At 47.3% G+C, this 26544-nt stretch overlaps 1 protein-coding gene across 1 annotated transcript in view; it reads left to right on the plus strand.

Annotated features, from left to right (window-relative positions):
• The first annotated feature begins 263 nt into the window (after positions 1-263).
• The window catches only part of VPS53 (VPS53 subunit of GARP complex), a 47233-nt gene continuing 20952 nt past the window's right edge, over positions 264-26544 (plus strand). The window contains exons 1-11 of the mRNA XM_063296165.1: positions 264-389; positions 4098-4178; positions 6750-6799; positions 10931-10997; positions 15941-16027; positions 16720-16835; positions 18998-19117; positions 20447-20525; positions 22039-22182; positions 24089-24231; positions 25997-26138. Coding sequence (XP_063152235.1) covers positions 306-389; positions 4098-4178; positions 6750-6799; positions 10931-10997; positions 15941-16027; positions 16720-16835; positions 18998-19117; positions 20447-20525; positions 22039-22182; positions 24089-24231; positions 25997-26138 — 1113 coding nt within the window. The 5' untranslated portion in view covers positions 264-305. The remainder of the gene's footprint in view (positions 390-4097; positions 4179-6749; positions 6800-10930; positions 10998-15940; positions 16028-16719; positions 16836-18997; positions 19118-20446; positions 20526-22038; positions 22183-24088; positions 24232-25996; positions 26139-26544) is intronic.

Genomic DNA, 26544 nt, shown 5'->3' on the forward strand with positions numbered 1-26544 from the left:
CGTGAGCAGAAGGCCCTCTGTACTTGCTCAGAGGCTCTTGGCACAGCTGGGCAGCGAGACACGGGGCCAAAGGCGCAACGCTTAATCCTCTCGCCCGCCAAGCCGAACGCGGCGCCAGCGCCACCTAGCGGCCCCCTCCCCTAGATAGGAACCTTGAGGGGGCGTGGCCCCCGCTGCTCGCCGCGCCTCCCCCGGCGCTCATTGGCCGCGGCTCCTATGCCCGCCCTTGCGGTCCTCCAGCGTCCCAGAATGCCGCTGCACCCGGAAGCCGCGCCGCCACCGCCGTGCGGGGAGGAGAAGCCGGGATGGAGGACGACGAGCTGGACTTGGCCGACGAGCTGGAGGCCGCCTTGCAGCTGGCGCCGGAGGTGCAGCTGGCCATCGAGCAGGTGACGGGGCGAGGGGCGTGGCCAGGAGGGCGAGGGGCGTGGCTTGGAGAGGCGGAGCCTTAGTATGCTAATTACGACATGGGTGGGAGAGAGGCGGTCTGGGGTTCCAGTTGAGGGGAGGGCCTGGGGGGCCACCCTCGGGGTGACTCGGGGGTCGGTTGGGGTCAGGAGGCTGCTTAGGGGTCCATAAGGGAGCGGCTAAGGGGGGGTAGTTGGGGGGCACTCCCTCTTTTGGGAAGGGTCCCTGGAGGTGACCCTAATGGCGGGACACGGACCACCTGGGATTTTGGGGGGGCTCAGGAGGGTTGGACTCCAATTCCCAGCAGCCTCAACCAGCTAGAGTTGGGGTCCCTTTGGAGATGAGGCTTTGGAGTCCAGGGGAAGGCAGCTGATTGTGGGTCCTCCAGGTGGGATAAAATGGGGGGGGGTGGGGAGCTGGATGCCTTTAGGATGACAAAGCAGGGAGGCAGCACCCCAACAACCTTGATTGATGGATGGATTGGTTACGTGCCCTCAAGTCATTGTCAACGCCCTAGCAACCACATAGATCAGTGTTTCTCAACCTTGGCAACTCTAAGATGGGTGGACTTCAACTCCCAGAATTCCCCAGCCAGCAGGCATAATGCTATGCACGCTTAATAGACCACAGGATAGTGTAAACGTAACTTTTATATGCACTGGGAAACCAAAAGATCCGTGTGACTTGCTTTATTGCGATATTCACTCTGTTGCTGTGGTCTGGAACCGAACCCAAAATAATAAAGGTGGGATAGAAAATACATAAATTAGTTAATAAAAATAAAAAGCTAAGCAAGGTTGGGCCTGTTAGCACTTGGATGGGAGACCACTAGGAGATTGCAGGGATGCAGCTTAGCCTGGGAAGTCGAGCAAACATCCCAGAAGAAGGCAACACCAACCCCCCATAGTATTATTGCCAAGAAAACTGAATGGAAGACTGCCAGTTTGGGATAGTGGTTAAGGTACCAGGCTAGAAATCAGGAGATGGTGAATCCTAGTCCTCCCTTAGGCATGAAAGCCAGCTGGTTGACTATAGGCCAGTCCCTTCCTCTCAGCCCAAGCCACCTGACAGGTTGGTTATTGTGGGGAAAACAGGAGGAGGGAACATTATCTACACCAGCCTGAACTGCACAAAATAAAGGCAGGATATAAATCTGATCTAATAATAATGGAGGTGTCCACCTGGAGTCAAGGTTGACTTAGAGATTTACATATAGTCCTTGACTTACGACCACAATTGGGAGAGGAATTTCCATTGTAAGTTGTTGTGGTTGTAAGTCAAGTCACCACACGGCTGGACCCAATGTTACGACCATTTTTATAGTGGTTGTTAAGCAAATCGCCACAGTCGTTAAGTGAATCCAGCTTTCCCAATGGGCGTTTTGTGCCAGAAAGTGGCCAAAAACATTGCCAAACGTATTCGTGTGACCCTGGGAAGCTGCAACCGGTCGTAAATGCGAGCCGGTTACCAAGTGCCCGAAATGCAATCATGTGACCTTGGGGGGGTGTGCAACACTTTGCAATGCTCGGAAGCGCTTTACAGACTATAAAGCAACCATTCTTATTTATATTCAATATAAATTGAATAAATAAATAAATAAATTCTGAGGCCGTCATAACTTCAGACCATCGTTAAACGAACGGTTGTAGGTCGAGGACTACCAACCCTTCCTTGGTGGGGGAAGAGATTGAAGGATCCCCCTGGAAGGAGCACAGGGCCGTGGTGAACTAACAAAGCCTTTTTGGGCGAAGTGGGGCCTGTTTATTTATTTATTATTCAAATTTAATTACCGCCCATCTCCCCCGAAAGACTCTGGGACTCTGGGCGGTTTACAATAAAATCAAACTACAGCCATAAACGTTAAAATCTCATAAAAATCAGACACATTACAATGATAAAATGCAATAAATAAATACGAAATCCAAGAGGCTATAAAATTCCAAGCTGGTGGGAGGGACTCTAGGGTGCAGGCCAACCCCCAAAATGGTTACCCGCTTTCCCCTCCCCAAGCGAGACAGCAGAACCAAGAGTTATGTATTTACTGTTACATTTATTTAATTAAATAAAATGATTAATTAATTAATTAATTAATTAACCGTATTTCCTGTTATTACTGTTGCTGGTGTAATGAGAGCCCTGTGGCTGCTGGGGGAGGTCTGGGGATATGCAGGCAGCCAATTGGTCTCTTTGCCCAGCAGATCCCCAGCTTAGTTCTGGGGTAGACTAAATTTAGTTCTTTGGCATTCTAAGGCAGAACTCAGCCCCAGAGCTGCAGTCCCTCTCCTGGCTTGGGGGAAAATCTAGTTAGGGGGCCAAGGGAGGGTGCCGGGGTGCTAGATAGGCAGGCCAAGTCACGTGGTGCAGATGGAACGGAACGAGGTTCTGTGAAATGTCCATTCTGGCAATGCGTCTTGCCGTTTATTTATTCCACTGTACTTAGAACCCAGCCCAGTCCCAGAGGACGATACCAAGACGAAATAAAATCAGTAAAATAAAATAAAATAAAATCATGCTGGCTGGGGAATTCTGGGAGTTGAAGTCCACCCACCTTAAAGTGGCTAAGGTTGAGAAACACTGGACTAACTCCAGCTTTTGTGATCAAAGGATGTCTCCCAGAAGGGACAGGACATCTTTCTGTCATTCTGGAGTGCAGAAACGTGGCGTTCAGTTCATAGGAAGGTAGATGCCAGCTGAGTTGATTTAGAATATTGGTGTCTTTCAAAAATGTATATGTAGCCGTCCACCTTAAATACATAACTCTGGGCAATGAACGATACGTGCACAAACAATTAAAATAATAGGATACAAGGGAAGAAAAATAAATAAATCAATAGCCAAGGCCCTACCTAACAATTCCATGTGGATTGGACTCCCCAAACATCCTGGCCCAAAGGCTTGAGGGAAAAGCCAGGTTTTAAAAAGCTTTCCAGAAGGCCAAGAGGATCAGGATCATCCAAATCTCAGGGGGAAGGCTGTTCCATAGGGCAGCGTCAGAAAGAACTTCTTAAGATGGCTGGACAGTGGAAGGAGTGGCCCTGAGAAATGGTAGGTTCCTCTTCACTGGATGTCTTTGAGCAGAGGTTGCACAGCCATCTTTAGCAGGGGGTTGGACTGGATGATCTCAAGGGCTCCTTTGAACTGTAGGAATCTGTAAGAAGTGAGAACCTGTTAGGGTTACCTGTCTGGATTTCCTGGTCCAGTAAAAGTACAAAGTTACAAAATAAAACTTTTTTTCCTTTTAGGTTTGCTATCCCGTCTTTATTATTTTTATAAATAACTCAAGGCAGCGAAAATGCCTAATACTCCTTTCTCCTCCTATTTTCCCCACAACAACAACCCTGTGAGGTGGGTTGGGCTGAGAGACAGGGGCTGGCCAAAGGTCACCCAGCTGGTTTTCATGCCTAAGGCGGGACTAGAACTCACAGCCTCCTGATTTCTAGCCTGGAGCCTTTACCACTAGACCAAACTGGCTCTCCCCTTTTTATTTATTTATTTGTTTATTTGTTTAATATATATATATATATATATATATTATTTATTTTTATTTATTTTTTATTAAAATAAAATAAACTGCAATGAACTTGTTACTAAGCACCTTAAGTTGTAGAACCAGTGTGCTGTTTAATGTTGTTTGCAATTACAGCGCCAACCATTCATTTGGTAGTTTTTCCTTCTTCCTCGACTGGTAGGTATTTCCCAGCCAAGATCCGCTGGACAGGGCTGACTTCAATGCTGTGGAATACATCAACACCCTTTTCCCAACCGAGCAAGTGAGTTGAATCTTTCTGCATCCCTGTGTTATAGTACAGGTAGTCCTCACTTAACGACCACGATTGGGACTGGAATTCTGGTTGCTAAGCAAAGCGGTCATTAAGCGAATCTGACCTGATTTCACGACCTTTTTCACAGTGGTCATTAAGGGAATCACCACAAGCATTAAGTGAACCATGTGGTCGTTAAGCGAATCACGCAGTTCCCCATTGACTTTGCTTGCCAGAAGCTGGCCGGGAAGGTCAAAAATGGTGATCACATGACCACAGGACGCTGTAACGATCATAAATGTGAACCGGTTCCCAAGCACCCAAATCATGACCACATGACCATGGAGACACTGCGACTGTCCTAAGTGTGAGGACCAGTCGCAAGTCAGTTTTTCAGCACTGTCGTAAGTCTGAACCATCACTAAATGAATGGATGTTAAGCAAGGACTGTCTCTGTGTTGCTGATTTACTTCCTTATTCTTTATCAGTGCAATTCCAAGGCCACAAATGAGGCCCTTTGCCCATCACGAGGTAGGAGCATAGGGCCAAAGCAGCTGGCCAGCCAGCCAGCTTTCTCTTTCTAAAATGCATTTCTGGTTTACAGACTTGGATGGCCCCCCTCCTCCCCCGGTATCCTTATATTTCTCTTCCAATTCGAAGCAGCTCCATTTTCACTCCCATCCTGTTGCGATTAGGACGTAAACTTTAGCCAGACCTCCTCAAATGTTACATGCTGAGTAATCTATCAGGTTTTCTTTTTGCCTGTTAATTTGGTAAGGACGTCTGGCAGCCAGACCGGTTGCACGTTGAATAGAAAGGCTTCACTGCAACAGTGTGGATGGCGCTTTCCCTGTCACGCTTCCTAATCTGCAAATCTAGAATGATTAATTGGCTAGAGTGTTGTTTTAGAACCCCTACGCTCGGCTAAACTCAAATGGCCGGCTGTCCCAGGTTTGTCCGCTGGGGGATACCACTCCCGTTCTTTTAAATCTCCGGAAAAGGAAATCCATATGGAGTGAACGGTGTTCCATTGCAGCAAATCCGGTACAGTCCTATGATTTATTTCTTGCACTTATTTTTATTCTACCTTTCTGTTATATCCATGGGTACTTTAGAAAAAGAGGAAAATAGGTACTTGTTTATAAAAAGGGCATGTTCCAGTCATTCCCAGATGGCTTTCAGGGCATATCTATCCACCACTGAAAGCCTTGAGCTGCAAAAATATGTTTTGCGCCCTCTCCTGAATAGTAACAAGAAGGGGAGACGCTGGGTTCCGGTGGCCATTCCCTAATGCTGGACCTCGTGTGGAATGAACTGTGTTAACGGTCAATGCCGACGACATCTGTGGCAGGGCCTAGAAAAGGGGCGCACCATGGAAGCATCTAAACACATGGGTCCAGGTGTTTTTTTGCCTTCTATACCAGTGTTTCTCCACCTTGGCAGCTTTGAGACGTGTGGACTTCAACTCCCAGAATTCCCCAGCCGGCCATGAATTCTGGGCATTGAAGTCCACACATCTCACAGCCGCCAAGGTGGAGAAACACTGCTCTAATACAGATAGTTCTCCACTTACAACCACAATGGGGACCTGAACTTCTGTTGCTAAGCAAGGCAGTTGTTAAGTGAATCACACCCCAATTTTACAACCTTTTGCCACAAGTCATTAAGCAAATCCGGCTTCCCCCATTGACTTTGTTTGGCGGAAGCTGGCTGGGAAGTTCGCAAATGGCGATCACATGGCCCCGGGACACTGCAACCATCGTAAATGCGTGTTGGTTGCCAAGTGCCTGAATTTTGATCACGTGACCACAGGGATGCTGCGGCAGTCGTAAGTGCGAGGACCGATCACAAGTCACTTTTTGCAGTGCTGTTGTAACTTTGGACACTGAATGAATGGTCGTAAGTCGAGGACAACCTGTAGAGAATTCGGAGCACCTTTATGGAACTACACTTCCCAGCATGCTTTGGGGGAGTGGCATCTTTGATGCAGGGAGCAAACACAGATTTGTGTGCATCTGGGCCTGGTTCCTTTGCAGAAGAGAGTATTTGCTTAGTATTTGAGACTGGCACACAAGCTTTGAACATCTAGTAGACTATGTGGTAGACCAGACTCTCTACACGTCCCCTCCGTTGGCAAAAATCACCGGTAGGGGCCGTGGAAACATGCCTTTTCAGGTGCTGAACCCCGCCCCCCCCATGGTCTAACGTTCCCCCAGATATTGGAATGGCCCCTTTCCCACCCACCCACCTCCAGTCTTTCTAAAGGACTGCTACCAGCATCCCTCCAGGTGATGGATCCTCTCTGTTTGGTTTTCACCTGTTGATTCCCAATTATACGATTGGTCAACAAAATTCATTTTTAGTTTTAATCTTGACTGTTTATCTGTTTCTGGACCCAAGGGAGGGATTGAGGTGGGCTGCTCTGAGTCAGTTGAGTGGAGCTGCCTCTGAGCTCTGCAAACAGGCTAATAAATGCTGTGGGTGAAGGCGCCGCATTAATGCTGCTTGGGGGTCTGATCCTGTTGATGGCGCGTAACGAAAAGATTAAGTCCTGCCCCACTTCCCATTTTTCTCTTCCAGTCTTTGGCTAATATTGACGACGTAGTGAGCAAGATCAGACTGAAAATAAGGTAGGCGAGGGTGGGGTTTTTTTTTCTCCATTTCAAGGATGGGTGGAAACCGCTTCTTATTCCCTCAGAATGAATTCTCTAGCCAGAGAAGTTCAATAGGACTCCGCAGAGGAAGTGTTTGTTTCAGGGAAAAACAACGCACATTTCCCAGCTGATGCATACCCCTAAGGGAGAGGGTGGTGCCCACATGCCCCATCCTTGAACTAAAGCAAAGAATTGTGGGTTGTCTCTTGCACACTAACCACTTCCATCCTTTAGACCAGTGTTTCTGAACCTTGGCAGCTTTAAGATATGTGGACTTCAACTCCCAGAATTCCCCAGCCAACATGGCTGGCTGGGGAATTCTGGGAGTTGAAGCCCTCCCATCTTAAAGCATGCTGGCTGGGGAATTCTGGGAGTGGAAGCCCACCCACCTTAAAACATGCTGGTTGGGGAATTCTGGGAGTTGAAGCCCACCCACCTTAAAACATGCTGGTTGGGGAATTCTGGGAGTTGAAGCCCACCCATCTTAAAGCGTGCTGGCTGGGGAATTCTGGGAGTTGAAGCCCTCCCATCTTAAAGCGTGCTGGCTGGGGAATTCTGGGGGTTGGTCCACACATCTTAAAGTTGCCAAGGTTGAAAAACCCTAGTTTACTGCCTCTGAGGATTTCACTGATGAGGTGTGATTACTGACATGCATCAAGAAATTATTCCAATTTACCTTTTCTGATTAAGTCAGGCTTGTGGAAACAAAACCCAAAACAAACTTCTAATCTTAAAAGTGGCATTGTTTATTCATTTAGTCGCTTCTGACTCTTCGTGACTCCGTGGACCAGCCCATGCCAGAGCTTCCTGTCAGTCATCAACACCCCCAGCTCCCCCAGGGACGAGTCCGTCACCTCCAGAATATCATCCATCCACCTTGCCCTTGGTCGGCCCCTCTTCCTTTTGCCCTCCACTCTCCCCAGCATCAGCATCTTCTCCAGGGTGTCCTGTCTTCTCATGATGTGGCCAAAGTACTTCAGTTTTGCCTTTAATATCGTTCCCTCAAGTGAGCAGTCTGGCTTTATTTCCTGGAGGATGGACTGGTTTGATCTTCTGGCAGTCCAAGGCACTCTCAGGATTTTTCTCCAGCGCCTCAGTTCAAAAGCATCGATCTTCCTTCGCTCAGCCTTCCTTATGGTCCAGCTCTCGCAGCCATATGTCACTATGGGGAATACCATTGCTTTGACTATGCGGACCTTTGTGGTCAGTGTGATGTCTCTGCTCTTGACTATTTGATCGAGATTTGTCATTGCTCTTCTCCCAAGGATTAAGCGTCTTCTGATTTCCTGACTGCAGTCAGCATCTGCAGTAATCTTCGCACCTAGAAATACAAAGTCTTTCACTGCTTCTACGTTTTCTCCCTCTATTTGCCAGTTATCCATCAAGCTGGTTGCCATAATCTTGGTTTTTTTGAGGTTTAGCTGCAAGCCAGCTTTTGCACTTTCTTCTTTCACCTTCATCATAAGGCTCCTCAGTTCCTCTTCGCTTTCAGCCATCAAAGTGGTATCATCTGCATATCTGAGATTGTTTATGTTTCTTCCAGCGATTTTAACTCCAGCCTTGGATTCCTCAAGGCCAGCTTGTCGCATGATGTGTTCTGCGTACAAGTTGAATAGGTAGGGTGAGAGTAGACAGCCCTGCCGTACTCCTTTCCCAATCTTAAACCAGTCCGTTGTTCCGTGGTCTGTTCTTACTGTTGCTACTTGGTCGTTATACCGATTCTTCAGGAGGCAGACAAGATGACTTGGTATCCCCATACCACTAAGAACTTGCCACAATTTGTTATGGTCCACACAGTCAAAGGCTTTAGAAGAGTCAATAAAACAGAAATAGATGTTTTTCTGAAACTCCCTGGCTTTTTCCATTATCCAGCGGATATTGGCAATCTGGTCTCTAGTTCCTCTGCCTTTTCTAAACCCAGCTTGCACATCTGGCAATTCTCGCTCCATGAACTGCTGAAGACTCCCTTGCAGGATCTTGAGCATTACCTTACTGGCATGTGAAATGAGTGCCACTGTTCGATAGTTTGAACATTCTTTAGTGTTTCCCTTTTTTGGTATGGGGATATAAGTTGATTTTTTCCAGTCTGATGGCCATTCTTGTGTTTTCCAAATTTGCTGGCATATAGCATGCATTACCTTGACAGCATCATCTTGCAAGATTTTGAACAGTTCAGCTGGGATGCCGTCGTCTCCTGTTGCCTTGTTATTAGCAATGCTTCTTAAGGCCCACTCAACCTCACTCTTCAGGATGTCTGGCTCTAGCTCACTGACCACACCGTCAAAGCTATCCCCGATATTGTTATCCTTCCTATACAGGTTTTCTGTATATTCTTGCTACCTTTTCTTGATCTCTTCTTCTTCTGTTAGGTCCTTGCCATCTTTGTTTTTGATCATACCCATTTTTGCCTGGAATTTACCTCCAATGTTTCTAATTTTCTGGAAGAGGTCTCTTGTCCTTCCTATTCTATTGTCTTCTTACACTTCCACACATTGCTTGTTTAAAAATAATTCCTTATCTCTTCTGGCTAACCTCTGGAATTTTGCATTTAATTGGGCATATCTCCCCCTATCACTGTTGCCTTTTGCTTTCCTTCTTTCTTGGGCTACTTCTAGTGTCTCAGCAGACAGCCACTTTGCCTTCTTGGTTTTCTCTTTCTTTGGGATGTATTTTGTTGCCGCCTCCTGAACAATGTTGCGGACTTCTGTCCAGAGTTCTTCCGGGACCCTATCTACTAAGTCCAGTCCCTTAAATCTATTCTGCACCTCCACTGCGTATTCCTTAGGAATATTAGTGAGCTCATATCTAGCTGATCTGTGGGTCTTCCCTAATCTCTTTAGTCTGATCCTAAATTGTGCAAGAAGAAGTTCGTGATCTGAACTACAGTCAGCTCCAGGCCTTGTTTTTACTGACTGTACAGATGTCCGCCACCTTTGGCTGCAAAGGATGTAATCAATCTGATTTCGGTGTTGTCCATCTGGGGAAGTCCATGTGTAAAGCCGTCTCTTAGGCTGTTGGAAGAGAGTGTTTGTTATGCAGAGTGAGTTGTCTTGGCAAAATTCTATCAGCCTATGTCCTGCTTCGTTTTGTTCTCCCAGGCCATGCTTACCTGTAATTCCAGGTGTCATTTGACTGCCCACCTTATCATTCCAGTCTCCTGTGATGAAAATAACATCTCTTTTAGGCGTGTTGTCCAGTAGGTGCTGCAGATCCTCATAGAACTGCTCTACTTCAGCTTCTTCAGCATTTGTGGTTGGGGCGTATATTTGGATCACGGTGATGTTAGATGGCTTGCCCTGAATTCGAATTGAGATCATTCTATCGTTTTTTGGATTGTATCCAAGCACTGCTTTAGCCACTTGACTATTAATTATGAAGGCTACTCCATTTCTTCTGTGGTCCTCTTGTCCACAGTAGTAGAGCTGGTGGTCATTTGATGTGAAGTGGCCCATTCCAGTCCATTTCAGTTCACTGACGCCCAGAATGTCTATCTTTAATCTTGACATCTCACCAATAACCACATCCAATTTGCCCTGGCTCATAGATCTTACATTCCAGGTTCCAATGGTGTGTTGATCCTTAGAACATCGGATTCGCCGTTCACCACCAGCACCGTTGGCCGCTAGCCGTCCTTTCGGCTTTGAGCTAGCTGCGTCATCACGTCTGGGGCTAGTTGAGCTCATCCTCTGTTCCTCCCCAGTAGCATTTTGACCATCTTCCGACCTGGGGCTCTCATCTTCCGATGGTATACCGACATATCTCTGGTTGTACTGATCCATTTAGTTTTCACGGCAAGAACACTGGGGTGGGTTGCCATTACCTTCCCCAGGGATCGCGTTTAGTCTGACCTCTCTGTGATGACCTTCCCGTCCTGGGTGGCCCTTCACGGTTTAGCTCATGGCATCATTGAGGTGCTCAAGCTCCAGCACCACGACAAGGTAACGATCCTTTGCTGAAGTAAAAGTGGCACGCAAGGCAAGAATATTCATTTTAAAGCTTGAAATGTCTCAGTTTCTTGGTCTATTAGATTTAAGAATATCTTGGCAACCTTTAAAAAAAAAAACTGTGGAGAATTATTTTCAGCCTTTTTATCTTTTTCCTTTGCAGACGATTGGACGATAATATTCGGACTGTGGTGAGAGCCCAGACCAACGTGGGGCAAGATGGCCGTGAGGTATGCTCTTATCTCAGCATTAAATAAAAGTTATAAAGATGACACATTTCTTTTCACCTACTCTGTCCCCAGTCCTTAGTCACAGGAGATCTTTGTGTATCTTCCCTGTACATCTTCTCTGAATACTCATATTTTAGTTGAACCAGGCAAAATATTACTTAAATAACAAAATGTGGTAATGCTGTTCAGAGTTCCAGCCAGTCATATATGGTTGATAGTGAATTGGCTCACTTTCTTGAGCTGTCTACTTTGTGTGAGTTTTGCATTCCCATTCTATCTTTTATCTAGATCAGAAACTGGATGGTCATCTATCAGAAATTCTGTATTACAGGTAGTCCTTGACTTGGGACCAGAATAAGCGAGGTGGTCATTAAGTGAGTCACACCCAATTTTATGACTTTTTTGCTGCAGTCATTAAGGGAATCACACGGTCATTAAGCGAATGCGTCTTTCCCCATTGCTTGTCAGAAGTCCCCTGGGAAGGTTGCAAATGGCAATCATGTGACCCCGGGATGCTGCAACCATTGTAAATACATACCAGTTGCCAAGTGCCCAAATTTTGATTGCATGACTGTGGGGACGCTGCAACAGTCATAAGTGCGAGGAACCGGTCACTTTTCCCAGCACTGTTGTAACTTCGAATGGTCACTAAATGAATGGTCATAAGTCGAGGACTATCTGTATTCACATTTCATAATACAATAAAATTAACTTGGGGGAAGAAAGCGACAGTATACTATTCTCTCCAGTATTAAATCTGGATTGTCAGGGATCTCTCAGCAAAGCAAAATGATAATCTACCTGAAAATAAAATGGTGCTTTCAAAAAAACTAATAATTACATTTTAGTAATTAAAAACAGTCTTATTTATTTATTTATTTATTAATCACCACCCATCTCCCAAAAGGGACTCTGGGCGGTTTACAATAAAACGTAAATAAAAAATATAAAACTGTAAAACACTATAATACACCATAAAATAAATATGATAAAAACAGTCTCATCAATCCTGAAAGGTCATAGCTTGTAAGGGAGCTGTTAAAGTAAGTCACTCTTTTCTCTAGAGATGTTTTCGGGCACCGTTACTGACAGCGGTATCTTTTTTTCCCCAGTCTGCGGGTATTGAAAATATGAAAACGGTTTCAATCCCAAGGCGCAAAGTAGACATCCAGGCTGGGTGGGGACCTCCTTAATGTCTTTGAAGTTCTGTGGCTCTTTTTTTTAATTAATGTGTCTTTTCCCAACAAGGTGAGCTGGGCACATTGGCACGCAGCAGCCTGACTTCTACAGTAAGTCCCAGGCTTGGCCACAGATCCCCGGCGTTGCAATGTAGGAAAAAGGATGTTAGGAATTTCCCAGCTCCATTCGCTGGTGGGTCCGGAGCAGGATCCCGTTACACGGGAAAAGCTGTGGAGTAGCATTCATCCCCCCCCCCTAGAAAAGTTATGACGAACAGGAAACTCTTTTCGGAATAATTGCAATTCCTTCCTTCTGGATTGCCATTTCTCTGGGGAAGTGAAAAAGAAGGAACGGGCAGTTGCAATATTAGTATAATAGCATGGCCCCCTTCCTCTCCCCCCCTCCCCGGAGTGCCAGGGCCCTCCCTCCTCATCCAAAAAGATAACTAATTTGGGTGTAATCATGGAATTGTAGAAATACCCTGTTATTCCCTCTTGCTTCCCCTTCTCGGATGGGGTGGCGGTCAGCCTTGAGATGTGCCGGATCGCAGGACCTCTCGTCAGCTGGCGACTGGGGGATGATGGGGTTTGTAGTCTAAGATGCTATATTTGAAGCTTTCTGGAGGGCACCAGGTTGGAGGTGGCTGTAGCAAAGAGGGCCGTTAAGGGTCTTTGTTTAGCGCGGTGATGTTGGGGAAATGTCAATCCAAAGCGTTTGGCAGTGCAGCAAAGATTAGGAATGGGGAGCGAAGCGATGCTCCTGTGGACCCCTCCCTTGGCATCTCCACATTTCTTACCCTACCTCACTTGGAACATTTTTGACATTTTTTTTTTAATCCAAAGCTAAATAAACAAAGGACCAACACGCTGATTTTTTTTTTCCTTCCCAAGGCTGTACAAACAGTTGCTCCTCCTTGGTACATTCAATGTCCTTTTTCCCTTTTTCTTTCTCTATTTTCTTTTCCTTTCCTTTTCGGGGGGTGGTGGTTTCGGCTTGCGCAACATCTGCAGGCGACCCGCTGGAAAAAAAAGAAAGAGAGAACCATCCCCAAGCTCGGGTCGCCGACGGCCCCTTTCGAGGGAGGAAACGTTAGCGGAACATTCCACAGCGGGGCGTAATGTCGGGCTTCCCCCGCCGTTCCAGACGGGCGGCTGCGTCTGACGCCTTGGCAGAGGCTGGGAAAACAGATCCCCTTTCGGCTGCGGTTGGCTGGCCCCACTGTTTGCAGCTAGTGCAGCTGATGGGTCCCCCCACCCCGCCAGCATTTCTCTTCCATTCAGATGGAAAACGATCAGGAAGGCTGCAGCTGAATCCCTCAGTGTGGCAGCTGGATCAGGGCCCTGGCCACTTGGTCTCCCACAATGCCCTGCAGTTGTGATGGAGTGGAGGAATTCTGGGAAATGGATCCGGGGCACCCTGATTCAGTGGCCAGACGTTGACCGAGCCCTGGGGAAATTGGCTGACAAATACTGTGGCAGGGGCTCTGTTTGAAGTACGTCGGCTGTTCCTTTCTTGGTGGGTTATTTAGATTCCTTAATCCTTTTAACATGGAGACCCATTTCTGCAAACGTTCAGTCTTTGGTTAGAGCTTTTTCCAGCTCTGCGCGCCGGTGCACCAGCCTGGGCACGTCTGCGATGGAGTCACTTGGCTCCATTTGGCAGGATTATTCTACGGTAAAACTGAACAGCCTAGTGTTGTTTGCATACGTTGGACTGTGGCTCCCATAATCCCTGACTGTTGGCAGTGCTGGGCGGGGACTATCATCCAAAACACACAGGCTTTCTGGGGCTTTGCATCTGATCCCAAGCAGCTGCAGGACAATCTTGGAAAAAGATGCAGCTGCTTTAAAGAGTTGTAGGCACCAAGCCGTCTTGGGTGCACCCATGAGCTTTCCCAGTTGCCTCCCAACCACCCTAGCAAAGGGTGTCCAACTGTCCCAGGATGTCAGCTTCGGCCTACATCTCATGGAGGTGGACCTCCCCCCTCCCCCTCCCCTCCCCCCCACTTCCTGTAACAGGTGGGAACTTGCACAGTGAAACCCTTGAAATATTTAGAAAAGTAAATGCCTGTGTATGTAAACTTTTCCCTGATATGCTAGCTGTCTAAGTGTGGGGATTTGTGGGCGGGTTTGGGGGCTAGTGCTCTGTCACTTGATGCAAGATCTGATTTGCAGTCTGAAGAGGTGCTCCCCCCCCGCCCGGAAATCCTTTCTCCATTCAGAGAAACTCCCCAGAATCACTGGGAGTCGCCCGGAGTTGTTTGTCGAGATGGGCGGTGAAGAAATGTGATAAATATAAATATAAATATAATAGATCATCATCATCATTCAAAGACAACCAGGCCATCATTCCGTTCTGGGTGCAAAGGAGCACCAAATTTCCTGCTGCTACCAAACGTCCTTTGGGACCTTCCCCAGCCTCTTGGGATCCGCTCGAAGCAGGTCCAATGGAGCGCATGGTGTAAAATCCAAGGCAGGGTTTAAAGCAGTGCTTCTCAACCTTGGTGACTTTAAGAAGTGTGGACTTTAACCCCCACAATTCCCCAACCAACATGGCTGCCTGGGGAATTCTGGGAGCTGAAGTCCACACGTCTTAAAGCTGCCAAGGTTGAGAAACACAGCTTTCAATAGCTGGCAGTCATTGTTTAGGTTTCTCCCAGCCTGAGCAGCAGATATTCTGGGGAAAATAAAATAAAATAAATTAGAAATAAATTAGAAATAAAACACCTCATCCACTCTGGAAAGGCTCTCCATTTGGGGCAGTTCCCAGTCTTTTCCTTGACAGCTGGGGCCAGAAGCCGGCCCTGATCCAGACTCCTCCGGTTTCAGCCATTCCCCGATTCTGGTTTTCCACGTCAAAGAGGATTTGAATTTCAGCGCTGCTTCGCTGCCACAGCAAACCACTTTGAGGAAAGCTGGCTGTGAAAACTGCTTTGGGGTCCTCGCAGCAGAAAGCCTTCTAGCTTTCTGTGCTGGATGGCCCTCGGCTCACGCCTGCTTCTTTTGGTCAACGTTTTTACAAAGTTTTTGTTTTAGTTCTTCTCACCGTTAAGAGCAGAGACAGAGGAAAGGTCTAACCAGATTTAATTTTGTCATGGATCAGCAGCTGTGTCTCTCCAGATCAGTGTTTCTCAACCTTGGTGACTTGAAACTGGGTGGACTTCAACTCCCAGAATTCCCCAGCCAGCCAACTCCAATTCTGGGGGTTGAAGTCCACCCAGCTTCAAGTCACCAAGGTTGAGAAACACTGCTCCAGATGGTTTGGACTCAAAATGCCATCATCCACAGCCAGCAATGGCTTGTGACACTTGCAGAGCCAAAACATATGGGCAGCATCTGTTTGCTTATTCGCGACGAGCCAGGCTGCCAGCCGCCACGAAAGCAAGCTTCTCGGGGAGTCTCATTAATCAGAAGTATTGAAAGGAAAAGGAGGGTCTGGGAAACTGGGCTTGTGTACTTTAGCACCTCGTTTATCAGCAAGAAAATTAAGACAAGGCCACTGCGATGTCTCTTATCCTCTTTCTAACTCTCCCTTGCTACAAAGGAGATGTTGGGACCCATTTTCCTGATGAAGGAGGTTTGCAGAGATGTTTCTGCCCTGCAGTGTTTTCCCGTTCCCAGGCTCAGAGAATCCCACTGCGTGGCCCATCTCGGGCTGGGCTTGCGGAGTTCTGTGTACCCCATCAAGAGGACTCCATGCTCCTGTGAGTTCAGCTGGTGGTGTCCTCATTGCTCAGTATGTTCCCCCCTCCTGTCTTTCTCCAGGCTCTTGAAGAGGCCCAGAAAGCCATCCAGCAACTCTTTGGCAAGATTAAAGACATTAAGGATAAAGCAGAAAAATCGGAGCAAATGGCGAGTGCTGAGTTTATTGTTTATCCTTAATACTTACTGAGTTAGATTAAGAATTCTTGGTTACTACATGAATGTTGTTCGCTGCTTAGGAATCTGTTGATTGAAGCAAAGTGTAAGAGGGAGGGAGGGAGGGAGGACATAGAAAGGAAGGGAAGGAGAGAAGGAAGGAAGGAAGGAAGGAAGGAAGGAAGGAAGGAAGGAAGGAAGGAAGGAAGGAAGGAAGGAAGGAAGGAAGGAAGGAAAGACATAGAAAGGGAAGGAAGGAGAGAAGGAAGGAAGGGGACATAGAAAGGGAAGGAGGGAGGGAAGGGAAGGGAAGGAAAAGGGAGAGAAAAAAGGGAGGATGAAGGGGAGAGAGGGTGGAAGGGAGGGAGGGCAGGCTGATTTGCAGTCTTTCATGTTTATGTGATTTATTACACCGAAGCCCAGAGTAACATCAGATGGTGCTAGAATTTGGTGAACATCAAAACTTCTGAGGAAACAGGAGTTAGAAGTCTTTTCTGTTCTGACTTCCTGCTTTAACCCCAACGTACAACTTGGGGTGGGGCGGGGCTAGATGGTCTCCAAAGTCCCTTCCCTTATTTTGTGGACTGCATTTTCTTCATTTCGCCAAAGCCCACAGACAGAACAGCAGCTATTCCTCTGTCTCTTGAAGTCTTGGCTAAATATCTGTGCATCCATACCTCTAACAGGTGAAAGAAATCACCCGCGATATCAAGCAGCTGGACCACGCTAAACGCCACCTGACCACCTCCATCACAACGCTGAACCATCTCCACATGTTAGCCGGAGGAGTGGATTCGCTAGAGTAAGTTATATGTTGTGGGGAGTGCAGGGGTAGATTCTGTGCAAACACAGCAAAATATCAGAATGTGGTTTTGGGCACTGAATTCATTCTTCCAAAGATTCTGTCTTTCGTGATAACTAGAGTAAGTTTCTAGCCCTCAAGGCGCAGACGATATCTTTGAATGGATGGCAGAGGTTAAAAAGTCAGAGATGATTAGTGTCTCATAATTGGAAGGCTACTTCCAATTATGTTCCAATTACTGTTCTTCCTAATCAGTAAACTTCTAATTCAGTGTTTGGCAAATTTAAAGATGTGTGGACTTCAACTCCCAGAATTCCCCAGCCAGCATGGCTGGCTGGGGAATTCTGGGAGTTGAAGTCCACACATCTTAAAGTTACTAAGGTTGAGTAACACTGATCTAAAGTGATAATTTAAAGCTAAAGGAATATTAGAACCCCTTCTGCTAACAGGGAGTAGTCTCCTTTGTGCTTCATTTTGCCTTAAACCAGCCTTTCTCAACCTTTTGACCCTGCAGATGCCCATGAAATATTTTTCAGGCCTCGGGGAACCCCTGTACATTCAGGCTCAAATATAGGCCAGAAGTTACAAAATTCTTATATTCATTTCATGTTCTTTTTTTAACTAATTTTTAATGAAGACGTTTTTACAAAGTAAAAACAATACAGATTTAAAGAAAAGGGAATGTAAAGAAAAGTAAAAGAAAAGTGATAAGTAAATAGGAAAGAAATGACAGAAAAAAGGCAAGGAAAGAAAAAGAAAAGAAGATATAAAGAAGTTGCTTCTGCTCTTCCTTGCAGTGGTTATAAAGGCATTTATATTTTGCCCTCTCCCTTGAAGGTTACATTGTGGCTCCCTTCTTTCCATATTCTACCCTGTCTAATCATCAAACCTATAAATCACAAGTTCATTTTTTCCATTTTCAGCAAAAAGTCCATAAAGGGTTTCCAGTCACTGACAAATGTAGTTACAGTATTGTCTTTTCTCTCATCAAATAAGTCAACAGTCTTCCCATCTTTTTGCATATAATGATCTTGCTGCGCTTACCATGTACAAAGACAATTTTCCATAAGTCTTTTCTAATTGTCTGTCCATTAGTCCCAGGAAGGAAAGTTCTGGTTTCAGCTGAATATTAATCTTTAAAATCCTTTGTATCACTGGGTATATTTGAACCCAAAGTTTTCTGGCTGTTTTACAAGTCCACCAGGCATGATAAAATGACCCTTGGTTATACCTTCTAGAAAGTTTTTCTGGTGTCATAAAGCAACGGTGCAGGACCCTGGAGTTTCTTTCATTCATTCATTCATTCATTCATTCATTCATTCACTCATTAATTAATTAATTAACTCAAAACCTTTATATAGCCACCCATCTGATATCAAACTCTGGGCAGTTCCCAACCAACAGTTAAAACAACATAAATATGCAATTAATACATACATATATCTTTTAAAAGCACCAACATGAAAACCTGGCACCAGAGTTAAAACTTTCACATGCAGTTGATCATGAAGTCCTCTTGTCCAGCTCACCCTGTCCCAGCCCTGGGGGAAAAAGTTAGAACTTAAGTCCTTTTTGGAAGGCTAGGAGGGTGGGGGCCTGCCGAACTTCAGGGAGAAGGGGGTTCCATGGGGTAGGGGCTGCCATGGAAAAAGCACGCTTCCTGGATCCCATAAGATGGCAAGGTTTAAGGGAAGGGAGTGTGCTTCCCCTACCTGATCTGAAAGGACAGGTAGATGTCCTCAGGGAGCGGTGGCCCTGCACATAACCACGTCCCGTGCCATATAGGGCTTTAAACCAGCATCTTGAATTGCACCCGGAGCCAGTGAAGCTTGCGCAACAGAGGCGTTACTTCGGTAAGCCTAGGAGCACCCATCACTGTGTGTGCCACCGCATTTGGGACCCAGTTGTAGCTTCTGGGCAGTCTTCAAGGGCAGCCCCATGTAGACTGCGCTGCAGTAATCCAAACGGGACGTGGCCAAGGCATGAGTGCCTGTGAGCAAGGCCTCCATGGGGAGGTTCATGGGGTGAGGTTGCTAGCGATTCCATCTTATGTGGGACCCCGCCCTGCTTCGGGCACAGTGAAAGAACGAAGCCACCTGGAGTGGGGAATTCATTGGCACCAGCCTCACTCCTTCCTCTTTGCTTCCTGTTTGCCACACCAGGGCCATGACCAGGAGAAGACAGTACGGGGAGCTAGCCAACCTCCTACAAGGTGTTGTGAATGTGCTGGAACATTTCACCAAATACATGGGGATCCCGCAGATCCGCCAGCTTTCAGAAAGGTACGTGGTTGAGTCTCCTGGGTACAGACGGGGGCGGGAAGGTGGGCTCCCAGTACGAAGCATGAGCTGAATTTTATTATCCTTCCCCCAGAAGTGAGGTTAGCCCCCTCCCTCCTGGACTTCAGAAAACACCTGAAGGCCTGGTTTTGTCGCCTTGCCTGGAATAGGGAGGGGAAGAGCCATTCTTGGGGCTGGTTGACTCCCTAGTTCTGCGGGGACCAGTTTTATGCCCTTATGGTTTGAATTAGATCCGCCGTGGCTCGGATTTTATTGCATTCTATGCTGATTGATTAATGGTTGTATTTATGATTTTACTGAAATTTTAATTGTTTTTATTGTGAACCTCCCAGGGTCCCCCATGTGGGGGAGATGGGCGGTGATAAAAAATTGATTGATTGATAGATAGATAGATAGATAGATAGATAGATAAATAATTTAACAGAGGAGCCCACGCAAAGGTGTTTCACTGGTGGGACTAAAACCAGGCCTACTTCTCCCAAGCGGCCTGAGGGGCAGACTGAGGAGGACTGTACCACTTTGGATGCAGAAGCAGAATCCCTGCGTATGGTTTTAAAACAGGAGCACATAATTCAAAGAACTGGTACGGTCCCCAGAAGACTTGAGACTGCCCCCACGTACATTATGCTCTGTGAACATCATTAGGTAAAGGTGAAGGTTTCCCTTGACATTAAGTCCAGTCGTGTCCGAGTCTAGGGGGCGGTGCTCATCTCCGTTTCAAAGCCGAAGAGCCGGCGTTTGTCCGTAGACACTTCCCTGGTCATGTGGCTGGCATGACTAACTGGAACGCCGTTACCTGCCCGCTGAAGCGGTACCTATTAATCGACTCACATTTGCATGTTTTCGAACTGCGAGGTTGGCAGGAGCTGGGACTAGCAACGGGAGCTCACCCCGCCACGCAGATTCGAACCGCCGACCTTCCGATCGGCAAGCTCGGCAGCTCAGCGGTTTAACCCGCAGCGCCACCGCGTCCCCTATGTGAACATCATTAAAACTGTGCAATTCCGTATTGCACGACCTGGTTTAGTTTAGTCTGCCGTTTTTCAAAGTTGGCCCCTTTAAGAGGTGCGGACTTGGACTTCCAGAATTCTGGAAGCAAGGCTGGCTGGGGAATTCTGGGGGCTGAAGCCCACACGTCTTCAAGTGGCTAAGTTGAGAAACACTGCTTGAGATTAAGGAGCATCAGATCGGCGCCTCAGTTGCTGGCTGGCTCGTCGAGCACCGGTCTTTTGGCCGAGGGCCAGCCCCATTTTTCTTCTGCAGCCCAGGAGCAAAGCTTTGACAGGAATATTAATGTTCTCTCTCCAACAGGGTGAAGGCAGCTCAGAACGAGCTCGGGCAACAAATCTTGGCTGATTTTGAAGAGGCGTTTCCCACCCAAGGCACAAAGGTTCATTTTTTTTTAAATCCCGATCACTTTTCGTTGGCAAAAGCTGCTAGTGACAATAAGCTGTTTGCAGGGAAACCGGTGAGACCTTCCACAGAGGAAGGATTTCCTTACCAACATACCGGTGTAGACTTTCTCGGCTGGTGTCTGTTCGACCGTGGTCTAGACAGCAGATTTCCTGACGTTTCACCAGCAACTGTGGCTGGCGTCATCAGAGGCAAGGGGGTCTGCTACGCATTTTGTGGTGTGGCCTTGTAAATAAGACCTCTGAAGTTACTGGGGTGCAGCGACGGTTTACGCGAGGCACCTGTGTTTCCTGGCTGGCTGCGGAGGTGGGAAAACCCCATTCTCAGTGGACGGCTTGGAATCTCAGGCTAAGAAAAGAAAACAAAGCAAAGATTTCTATTTTCTTCCAACGGCATGGAAATGCCAGTAAGGGGGAAACGGTTTCCTCTATCTGCACCCTGATGGAGGAGGGGTCAGAGGCTTCCTCCTTTTTTTCTGCCGCCCCACTGAATTTCCTTTTCTTGGTTTGGGTCCAGAATTTTGCCAGCAACCCACATCTGAGCATCCCTCTTGCTGCGTTCCCTTTGCCTCCCATGTGCCTTCCGATAAATCATCCCTGTGTTGTCACTGTTGTCGTCGTCGCCATCATCGTTGTTCAAACGCACCTCTATCTCCCTGGGGCTGAAACAGACGACACGTCTTCTTGTCGGCCCCCATCCCTTGATGGCTGTGGCCCCCCGCACCAAACCTAAGCAAGTCCCATCAGTTTTGTGGCTTCCTCTTAAGAGTCCTGGAGGCTGAAGCCCCACACGGTGGACTCCGTCCAGAAATCTGAGTCTTTCGTCAGCTGGCGTTCTGTCCTGCCGTTGGAGGATAACCAGGATCAAAGCCTGCCAGGTTGGGCTTGATCATAGTTGCAGGCTTCGGGAACGTGCACTGAGATTTTAGGGCTCAGGCGAGAGAGAGCGGCAACCTGCTAAATCGAATTCGGAGCCGGTTTTTAAGCCCTGGCTGGAATGAGGTCGCGAGGTGGGCTTGTTTGTGGCTTAGCCTAGTGTGCCTACTCAGCCAATCGTGGTTTAAGCCAGAGTTTAGGAGGCTGCCAGCATCCATGATGTCTACTGACCAGGATCTTTACTTTCACTTAACCCTAGACCCGTTTCACTGAAGAGCCAAGCACTGAACCTGGGATTTTCTCCATGCACAGTAGCACTATATCTGAACAATGGTGCTTTCATTCAGTAGGGCAGTGTTTCTCAACCTTGGCAACTTTAAGCCGGGTGGACTTCAACTCCCAGAATTCCCATGGCTGGCTGGGGAATTCTGGGAGTTGAAATCCACCCGGCTTAAAGTTGCCAAGGTCGAGAAATACTGCAGTAGAGCCTTCAGCGGAAACGGAAAAGGCCCATTTGGGCCTAGGACTTTGGAGCACCACCACCAGGCAGAGCAGATGGCAGCAAAAGACCTGGCCGGCTTCATTCTTGTGATTCTCTGAGTTTGTTCTTAGCAGAGATCTGCTGGTCCCAGCAACGTTCTCCGCGACGCCTGTTTGGTAGCCAATGTCTTAGATCCCCGGATCAAGCAAGAAATCATCAAGAAGTTTATTAAGCAGCACCTCTTGGAGTATCTGGTGCTGTTCCAGGAAAACCAAGATGTGAGTTGGGCTCTGTTTTCCCTTAGGGCTGTGCACACTTGGAGGAAGATTCAGAAATCCTTTGCCCCTGGCACAAGCTCAGCACTTTTCTGCTGTTCGCTGAAGCTCTTCCCGCTCAGTTTTCAGGCTGCTGCTGCTGCTGCAGAAAAAAAAAATCTGCCTTAAGGAAACTACTTAATTAAAGTGAGCAGCCGCTTTTAAAACGTCTTTCCAGCTTGATGTGGGACTCGGAAAAGAAGAGTGGGCTGCTTTAATGTGCCGCAGACAGATGCTAGACTGGCGTGGGGATCAAAGGATCCGTTTTCTGAATAATTGGGGAGCTCCGCACAGCTCTTTATGTTCTTCCTTCCATCCCTCTAAATTAAACATTACGGAACTGAAATATCCTTTTTGTGCTGGGGTGCTTCCATTGGGGAACCGACCGGCCACGTCGGCCTCCCGATCCGTGCATTTAAATAAAAGAATTGTAAGAGAATGCTTGGATGATTAGATTCGTCCGAGGTCAGCCTTTCCCAGCCTGACAACTTCCAGATAGCATAATGGAAGGAAGAAGGAATAACTTCGAGGAACAGGAGGAAGAGCCACAACCAAGACACAACTGCCCAGATTCCCCCGAGGGGAGGAGATGGGCGGGGACAAATTGGATAAATAAATAAAATAAATAAATGGTCAGATAAGAGAAATCTGGGTCCGGGGCTGAGGTGTAACCAGAGGAAGTGTCTTAGACAACAGCCTCCCTAGTTCTCACGGAGACAAAGGGAGGGGGAAGCACATTCAGACTTGCCAGATTCTGTTACAATAACTCTATAATAAAAGTAGTCTTAGCCTGCGTGACTTTGGTTTCCCAATTGGGTCTGCCTTGAAGGGCTGACAGATAAGTTGGGACCGTAATTCCCAGAATTCCCCAGTAGGGCTAGGGAATTCTGGGAATTGCTGTCCCAATGCAACTGCAAACTTCTAGGTCTACTGGTTAAGGCACCGGGCTAGAAACCAGGAGACGGTGAGTTCTAGTCCCGTCTTGGGCACGAAAGCCGGCTGGGTGACCTTGGGCCAGTCCCTCTCTCTCAGCCCAAGAGCCAATCAGGCGTGGTAGGAGAGTTCTCGTCCCGCCTTAGGCACGAAAGCCGGCTATGGGCCAGTCCCTCTCTCTCAGCCCAAGAGCCAATCAGGCATGTTAGGAGAGTTCTAGTCCCGCCTTAGGCACGAAAGCCGGCTGGGTGACCTTGGGCCAGTCCCTCTCTCTCAGCCCAAGACCCAATCAGGCGTGGTAGGAGAGTTCTAGTCCCGCCTCGGGCATGAAAGCCAGCTGGGTGACCTTGGGCCAGTCCTTCCCTCTCAGCCCAACCCACCTCACAGGGCTGTTGTGGGGAAAATAGGAGGAGGAAGGAGTATTAGGTCTGTTCACCGCCATGAGTTATTTATAAAAATAATAATGGTGGGATAGAAACTCAGTCAATCAAATAAATAAATAAGTGAGTAAATAAAGAAAGAAAGAAATTGGTCTAACTTTCAGCTAGACTCCTCAGCCTAAGGGGCACTGTACACGTTCAGGGTGCAAGCAAGTACTGGGTATGAGTAATTGGTCCCCACCCCTAGGGGCATCCACAGGGGGGTAGATCAAAGAAGTTGAGATTCTTGCAAGCCTGGAAGTACGATGCTCCCGCCGTCTCCTTTACAGCCTGAGAAACTAGGGAGGGTCCCTCCTGAGCCTTTTGCCCCACCCATTATGCAGCTGAGGGCTATGTCGCCTCTTATCTGATTGTTCCCTAGGCAGCAACTCTTCCCTGTTTCCCAAGGTCACCCTCACTTCCATCACAGGCATTGAACTGTAGGACGATCTTGACCAACGTGAAGGAGAAGGCTGGCTGAAATCTCCCTGAACTGTCCTCCTGCTTTGCTTCATCAGGTTGCTTGGCTAGATAAGATCGACCGGCGTTATGCCTGGATAAAACGCCAGCTGGTAGACTACGAGGAAAAGTATGGCCGGATGTTCCCCGCAGAATGGTGCATGACAGAACGAATTGCGGTGGATTTCTGCCATATTACAAGGTGGGACTCAAAAGCTGTTTTTTCCACCTCTAGGAATGCTCCTTCCTGGTCCTTTTCACCCACATCATTAAAAGTCCAAATGGCATTTAATTTTAATGCATTTAAATTTAATTTAAAAAGCTGAATTTAATGCTTTTAAATTAAATTTTAGAAGCTAAATTGCACAAGCTGAGATTGGCCCAAAGGGTTCTTCTTTCTGTGTTGCTCCTTGTATTAATTCTCTTTTCCTCTTTCTGTCCAGTTCTTAAAATGTGTTGCTTTACTAATTTCTGCAAGGCAGTCAATCTAAAGGCACTTTCCCTCCCTCCAGAATTAGCACCAGGCTTCCGTGATCTCACATCATCCTCTGAGTTCAGCCACTAAGTCAGTTTATTTCTGGTTTGGCTGCAGGATATCTGAAATTGCACATGTGTGTGCATGCACATGCCCATACACACAGTTTGCTAATCTGAAGTGCTGCAGAGCATGTGGGTGGTCTGTTTTTCCCTTAGAGAACTTCTTGCCTCAGCCTGTCTCCCAGCTTTCAGTCTTCAGCTGAGCTCCCATTTGATTCAGAGGTCCTTAAAGGGGAAAGGCGGCTTGGCGGTTTCACAGACCTTCCCTTAAGACCAGTTCTCCTGAGTAGGGTGTGTTTTGGGGGGAGATAAAACCAAAGAAATGCACAAGAGCCAGCTGATTCCATTTTAAAATGCAATCAGCCTTGATCTGGGTTCTTGTGAGGGTGAATATATCTTAGCAACTCCTCCTGTGCCCACGGGATCCCCACTGAAACTTGCTGATGTGAAACGGGCAAGAATTCTCTTTTCCTCTTTCTCTTCAGCAAGGGATGAATCTGAGTACAAATCCCTAGTCTAAAGTGGTATGATTATTTTTCAGCAAATACTTCACAGCTGAGCTAGAAATTTCTTTCTCTTTTTGGTGGAGTTGGAGGTAATAACAATAATTTATTCAACTTGTCTGCCGCCCTACTCTTGGGTCACCCCAGAATCTATAGTGCCATAGGGCAGGGCACTGACTGAATAAATGCCACGCGAGTGTACTTTTAAGCCATATGCTCTTTAGGTTGTGTGCCAGTGTGCACCGAAGCAAAGGAACCGATGTGCAAGTCAATAATTACGTTCAGTTGGAAACATAAGAGGCAGCTTAGAAGCGGCTCTTCCAAATTTCATTTGTTGACCCGATGGACGGATAATTCACAGATCTTGTAAACAGACTGCTAGGCAGGCTTCCAGGGGGTGCGTTTGCATCAAACCGTCCATAAACATCCCCGATTGCTCCTTTCTGCAAATGTTGAAATTGGGAACCCTTATCTGTGGTTTATTTTCCAGCAGCCCTGCCGCGCGAGTCCAGGGTAATAACTACTTACAGCTGAAATAAACAGAGAGAGAAATAAGTCTGCTTTGGGGCTCCCTCTCTGAGGTCTTTGCCAAAAGCTTGCCAGAAAATCAGCCACAGAAGGGTGGCATATGATTATGCCTGTCGTAGTGAGCTTGGGGAGGGAGAAATCACTGGATGCGTTCCTGGGGAAGTGGCAGTTAACAGTCGCCGTCTTGCAGGAACATACCCAGAAAGTTAAAATTACCCTAAGACAAATATCACAACACCACCGTCCCAAAGAGCAGCGTAATGGCTGTGAAAATGGAAATAAAACCCAAGCTGATGATTAAGAAGTCTGGGGTTTTCAGAGCAGTTCTGTTCCTGATACCACAGTGATGTTGGAACGAGAGCTGTGAGAGGCCCTGGGTTTGCACCCTTCTCTTTCCAGGACGGAGCTGGGAAAGATCATGCGCGCCCGAGCAAGAGAGATCGAGGTGAAGCTGCTGCTCTTTGCCATCCAGAGGACGACCAACTTCGAAGGGCTGCTGGCCAAACGATTCTCTGGCTCCACGCTGTCGGAGGCAGTGATGGTAAAAAGGCCCCCTCGCTTCCGTAGGTTCCACGCTCCTCCGGGCGGAGAGGAGGACCCCTTTGCCAGTTGGGTGCCTTGCCCCCAGTTTGCCAGTTTGCGCCCCCCAGTCACCGAGCCAAGTGGCCCTGCGGGAAGAAGAAGGCTTTTCTTCTCCTGCTCAAAAACCAAAGATCGTTCCTTAAGTCCGGATTTTGGGTTTTAAGACTGGAGTCGCTTCAGAAAGCATTCCCCTCTATTTCTTACGATGCCATCGTAAACTTTCTTCTTATTGCTCTCTCCTGTTTGTCTTTTGGCCCTTCTTTTTCAATTCCTGCTTTTGTTGTTAAGCTCTTGTGTGGTTTTAAACGTTACCACAAACATGTTAAATTGTTCTGCTGTGTTCTGGGTAAGCTGCCAAGAGTCTT

Source organism: Candoia aspera, chromosome 1 (assembly GCF_035149785.1).
Source record: "Candoia aspera isolate rCanAsp1 chromosome 1, rCanAsp1.hap2, whole genome shotgun sequence".
Classification (NCBI taxonomy): Eukaryota; Metazoa; Chordata; class Lepidosauria; order Squamata; family Boidae; genus Candoia; species Candoia aspera.